This window comes from Pollachius pollachius, assembly GCF_949987615.1.
Source record: "Pollachius pollachius genome assembly, chromosome: 18".
Classification (NCBI taxonomy): domain Eukaryota; kingdom Metazoa; phylum Chordata; class Actinopteri; order Gadiformes; family Gadidae; genus Pollachius; species Pollachius pollachius.
Window position 1 is genome coordinate 16298200 of NC_136951.1, and position 6186 is coordinate 16304385.

General features: G+C 41.5%; 1 protein-coding gene across 1 annotated transcript; it reads left to right on the plus strand.

The window, feature by feature from the left end:
- Positions 1-4318: 4318 nt before the first annotated feature.
- Positions 4319-5951, plus strand: LOC307089182 (uncharacterized protein). The gene is made up of 2 exons (XM_079755328.1): positions 4319-4372; positions 4860-5951. Exon 2 carries the CDS (start codon positions 4867-4869, stop codon positions 5782-5784), a length of 918 nt encoding a protein of 305 aa, XP_079611454.1. The 5' UTR covers positions 4319-4372; positions 4860-4866; the 3' UTR covers positions 5785-5951.
- Positions 5952-6186: the final 235 nt, after the last annotated feature.

Consider the following 6186-nt stretch of genomic DNA (forward strand, 5'->3'; position numbering starts at 1 on the left):
TATTGCTCTTAAACCTTCTACTATGGCATAAATAAGGCCATTCTACAATATTTACCAAGCTAACCAGTTTCTTGTTCAAAATCAGCGCTCTAAAGCCCCTTTCACACATAGTTCCAGGTCAATTACAAAGACAATGCAGGCTTTGAAAAAAGACATCCAACGATACAGGCTGCAAAATTCCAATCCTGCTACCTTTGAAGCTCCACCACATAACCATTAGAATTTATCACTTTAAAACATGTTCCACCATGACATCCCCCCCCACCCCCTGACCACCAATCAAGAGTTTCACTTACAGTGAAACAGGGTTATATTTTACAGCATAACAGATCAGGACTGCAAGCTCAGAGAACGGATTCCACACCAATACTGAGCAGAAGCATAACAGGTAAGCAGCTCACACCTCAAAACGAATGACATTTATTTTATTTGAATGTTTTGCAAATTAAGAAATATGGACCGATTTTGTATTTAAGATCAACTAGTATTCGGGATACGTGTGTTTTGTTATGCTACATTTTTTTGATTGATCACAGGAAGTACGCTATAACCACAATAGGCATTATTATCAATAGCAGGACAGCTTATTTGTGCAAACACAGAGCTTGCGTGTTGCTGAAGGATATCACAATCTCTGTGTTCGTCAATCTACCTATCGAGTCTTAAAAACAAAATGGCGTCGATGGGTGATCTACTGATGGTATTGTGTGTATAAAATGTTTTTTATAATAAACAATCTGTACAGTTACAAAGTTCTCAATGCCTCGTTTTATATGTTAAGACCCTTATTATTCTACCAAAGAAGTGCCAGGCTACTTTTAGCCTTTTAAGTGATTTAAATTAGCGATTTAGTTTTTACCATAACCAGTGCCCCCATCGTTCCAAGTTTATAGTGTTTTGAAAGAATCGGCTAAAAACAGCCAACTGAAGAAAGCGTCTATATGCGGCTTTCGTGCTCCAAAATAAACGTTTCAACTCGTCATACAAAACAAATCCCAAATCCATTTTACACCGGAATTACCCTTTAAGTGATAACACTACCTGCTGTACATCCCAAGAAAAGAGAAACCAGTGTGTTTGGGAGCAAAGTGCAGAATGAGGGAATGGTAGGCCTCCAGGGAGAATGTCTGATGCTGAGGTGACAATTGTCGAACATCTTTCACCAGTGCTTTCCTGGCAGCTACCACTCTTCAGTTTAGTGGCTGCTGGTGATCCTGCATGAAACATATTCTGTCATATAGTCTGTCGCATCTCATAACAAAAGTAATTATTAGTACACATTAGGGCTGGGCGATATGGGCCAAAATGAATATCTCGATATTTTTTTACTATATCTCGATACACGATATATATCTCGATATATTTTGAATCTCCTCTAGAGCACATCATAAATGCTCGATTCAACCATGTCTGGCATAATGTTACTACATGTTATAATAATTCGAGTATTCCTGAAACATAAGTCTGCATGTAGATTACATGAAACAACATATTGTTTAAACTCATTAGTGCTTTCTATTGGAAGAATTTAGAACTTGCACATAAGAAAAGGAAAATCACAGCAAGTTAGATTTACCAACACAGCATTTATTCAAACCGTTAATTATTTTCGAGCAAAAACAGAGCTCAAAGCCGTTTTTTGTTCCACATCTTCCTTTCGGTAGCCAAACCACTGCCAGACGACGGATCCTGTACTATTCTTTTTTTGAAACCAAATCCTCCGTTTCCATCATCTTTTCTCTCTCTCTCGCTGTTCTCACTCAACGGTAGGAGATGAGTGACCGGTCGCTGTTCTCACTCACCGGTCGCGTGTGTGACGTCACACACGCGACCGTCACACACGCGCGTAGAATCCTAGAATCTCGCGGGGGGAGTGAGTGTGTTTAATGCATATGAGTCTGTGAGGCAGAGAGCCAAAGGAAAGAGCGAGAGAAGGGAACACAACGAGTATGCCGGCGGCGGCAAAAAGAAACATTACGTGCCAATTTGTATTCGATGTTCGCGACAGGGGCATTTTATACATCGCCTGGAGAACATCTCGCGATACATCGCATATATTCGATATATCGCCCAGCCCTAGTACACATACTTTGTTCAGGACTGGCCAGTGGAGTCGATCTTCGTATCTCAAACCTTTCGGTTTGAGTCCCCACATCCACCATCTGAGGCTTTACCTGAACAGCTTAGATGAAAGAGATACATGTTAATAGTTGTTCACCATTACACATTCATTGGTAACAATACATGCAGTATCTAATGCAACCCAGTACACAATATCTTTTTCTAACATTATGAAGTTCATAATTTTCAATGTTTGCTGTCTGAAAAGTGTAAATTGCAAAATAGTAACCATGGAGAAAATTAAAAATGTTGACATGTCATCCTTATTTGTGATTGTATATGGCACGCATGGTGAATGCTAGATATAAGCTAACTACCTGATGAACGATGGAAACATTGTATGTTACACTGAGATCCACGATGGACCACTACTGGCTCAGCGTCCATCGTAGAGATGTCTCCATCTCCATCATCTCCATCATCTCCAGGCTCTGAAGTGGTAGTTGCACGCGCCCCATCTTTGCTGGCAGCACTCTCTCCCAAAATCTGAAAATAGACCAAAATCACAACTTTAAAAAATGTAATCCTTTCATGAAAATCCCCCATTCATGCATTATTTAGAAGACTGCTAGCAGCTAATATTTTCGAATCATTCAGTTCGCCAAGAGGAGTCGTTCGCGAATCGTTCGTTCGTTCGTTCAGTCGAGTTTCCGGTAGCGGTGAATCGAATCATGGAATGAACGGTTCTCAGACTCAGCGCCTCCCTCGTTCTCATTCTCATGCGTCAACATTACAACTTTAACCAAACGCAGCGGGATGGGGGGTGTAGTTGATTATTGGATGTTTAACATATAGTAACATAAGTAATGCCAAGACTAATCCATTATAACGTCAAGAAAAAATATTGTAAAATTGACATGCAGTGCGGCTATATTTCGCTCCCGTTTTCGGCGCGCAGATTCTCTGCTAGTGCTAGACTCACTCCCGCAAGATGTTGCTGGTAGACTTACATGCACAGATGGCACAGCTCCATTTGCGGGCCTAACCCACTCTCTTCGTCGAAATCCCAGGCGCAATTCCATCAGATCTCCTTGGTTGTAGCTGTCCGGTGTGAAGTGTTTTTTCACACAACACCGTGTGTCTCGTCACCGAGGAGGCAGTGAAGTTGCTTCTCTTTGCCTGGACGAAACGTATCCAAGCACGGAAATGGTTGTCTTTCTTGTTTGGAAATCGGTAGACCCGATGGCCAGACAAGTTGGAGTCGTTGCATCCAAAACAAACAGAAGAATTAACCATTTTAACAACTCAAACCTACTCAACCACAACGATAACGACAAGCTAATTTCTTTCTTACCAACACTCCGACTACTAAACCCACACTGAGAACAGGTGCAGCGGCGCCAATGTTTGCCTGTCGTTACGTCATAGGCGCGTTCTCGAGGAAAGAGGCGGTTTTTGGGAGCCTAGCTTAGAATAGGTACACGTTCTTCCATGGGTGTTGTAAAACATTTGTATTCCTGTATATTTATTTTTTAATTGACATTTTCATACAAGATTCTGTATGAAATAAGTTATTAAATTAACCTGAAAGTTGCTCTTTAAACAAAGTCTCCCCCCGCCCTCTCCTTTGCTGAATGTTTGAAGGAAATACACATACAGTAGTTTCTTTGTAACCGCAATGTCACAGTGTCACAATGTCACAATCTAACACTTAAATCCCCCCCTCCTGCCGAATCAATAGCCATGGTTGGTTATCAGCGACAGCAGCGTCCATATCAACCACCAACGATAGAAAACTCGCTTTAAAAACAGGTTCTAACACGAGCAGTAGTTCCTCTGTAACCACAATGACGCAACACTTAAAGGAAACTTCCCGTTTAATTTACATTGAAACGTGAAGTGAAGCAACGTTTTCGCATTCCAGTCATCGCCATGACCAAGCCTCTGGGCCCAGTTGTCCTCCGCCTGTGGTGTAGTTTAACACGGAGCGCGCTGCGAGGTCAGGAAACTCGTCATGGCGACCCCATTAGCAGGGCGATCCAGTGTTCGTGAATAATGTTTTGGGGGGTAGGCGGTGGGTATATTCAAAGAGCCATTAAACAGAAAGTTAAGCAGGGTTGTATTTTAAACCACAACAGATCAGGACTAGATCCCGCCCCACCCTCGCTACTCAAGAGTTTTGTTTACAATGAAACAGGATGTGAAACAGGAAGTGAAACAGGGTTATATTTTACAGCATAACAGATCAGGACTGCAAGCTCAAAGAACGGCAGAAACAATTCCACACCAATACTGAGCAGAAGCCTAACAGGTTAGCAGCTCACACCTCAAAACTAATGACACATTTATTTTATTTGAATGTTTTGCAAACTAAGAAATATGGACAGACTTTATATTTATAATCAACTATGTATTAGGGTCACAAAGTGTGTTTTGTTATGCTACATTTGTTTTAATGATCAAACTAAGTAAGTTATAACCACAACAAGCATCATTACTAATAGCAGGCCGGGGTTTGTCTGGGTGTATCGGTTGACAGTAATAGCTCCATTTGACTATTGTTGTTGCTGGATTTGTAAATCATTGATTTGGAACTGTTGAGGTTTCCTGTTATTAAAAAATAATGCACACCCTTGGAACATTATCACCAATCAGAATCTAGTATTTAACAATGCATGGTATACTAAGATGAATATATAATTTATACGACTATGATTTTAAAAAGGCAATAGTCCGTATTGAACAAACTTCCATTTTTTCAACTTTTCTTTTTACAATGTGTTGTGTTGTTTTTCAAGGTCGACCATGTCGGAAAGTCATCTAATGGGCTTATTAGTCCTCTTTCTATCAATCCATCTGACTGAATCAACTTTTGGAATTCTCGATTCAATTAACGACCTGAAGAAAATCCCATTCGGCAATTCGGTGCCCAAGCACAGCCTTGTGCTGCTCCACTGGTTTGCCAACACCATAGAAATAGACAACAACGATGCAATAGAGCTGACCTTTGAACCAAACCATGGAGACTATGGCACTCATCACTATGGAAACTTTCAGGGATTCCTGGATCCGCTTCCCTACGGCCACCGGTACTTCACTCTCGGCAACATCAACCCCATGATCAACAATCAGAGAAGGTCTTTGCCCTCTTATTTCACCAATGACCTAAACCATCTGTTGAGGCGTGAGGAACTGAACAGGGCCCGCATCATATTCACACTCTCGTCCCAAAACACCATCGGCCAGGTGTACATCACACAGCACTACCAGGCCAATCAGGGTCAGGGGACTGTGTATGACCCAGAGCACACCTACCGGATCACCATCGACCTCTTGAGGGAGCTCAGAGTCTTCTCCTTGGACCGAAGAAGTCATTACGAGCTGTTAGAGATCGCAGGCAACTTCGGGAGCGGCGTCGATAATTTTGACCTTTCCTTGATAAGAAACACGTGGGTCAGGCTGGCGTGTGTCGGACTGCTGTTGTTCATCGTGATCAACCAGAGGAATTTGCCTTGCAGTCCCAACAGAGCGCGAGAACGGAAACGTCTTCCGAAACACAATGTTCGAGCAAGCGCAACTCCACAACCATTTGTGTACAATCAACAAAGCTACAACTCCAGGCCGCCTCCTCAGCCCTGGGGGGACGATCGGCTCCTGACAATGTTCCTTTTACTGGTATTCCTAGCAGTAATGTTTTTTACAGCAGTTATCCCCAGAAATTAATTTGTGCAGCACCTTTCAAAAGCAGAATACAAAGTGCTTGACAGATTGTGTGCAATCCACAAAGCTACGTAAAACCACTAGAGGCAGCCTCAACAGTACCAGCAGGATGTGCAATGACCTCCAGTGGGCCTGTTCCTGGGATGAATAGCAGTAATATATATATATATATATATATATATATATATATATATATATATATATATATATATATATATATATATATATATTATTTTTTTATAGCAGTAAATATCTTCTGAAATCAATTTGTGTAGCACCTTAGCAGATTACAAAGTGCTTGACAGAATAGAACAAAACCAGAATAAAGTACAGAATAAATGATAAATAATACAGGGAGGAGTGATGTTAGTGCTCAAGAACCACCGGGACACCAGTGGGATCCTT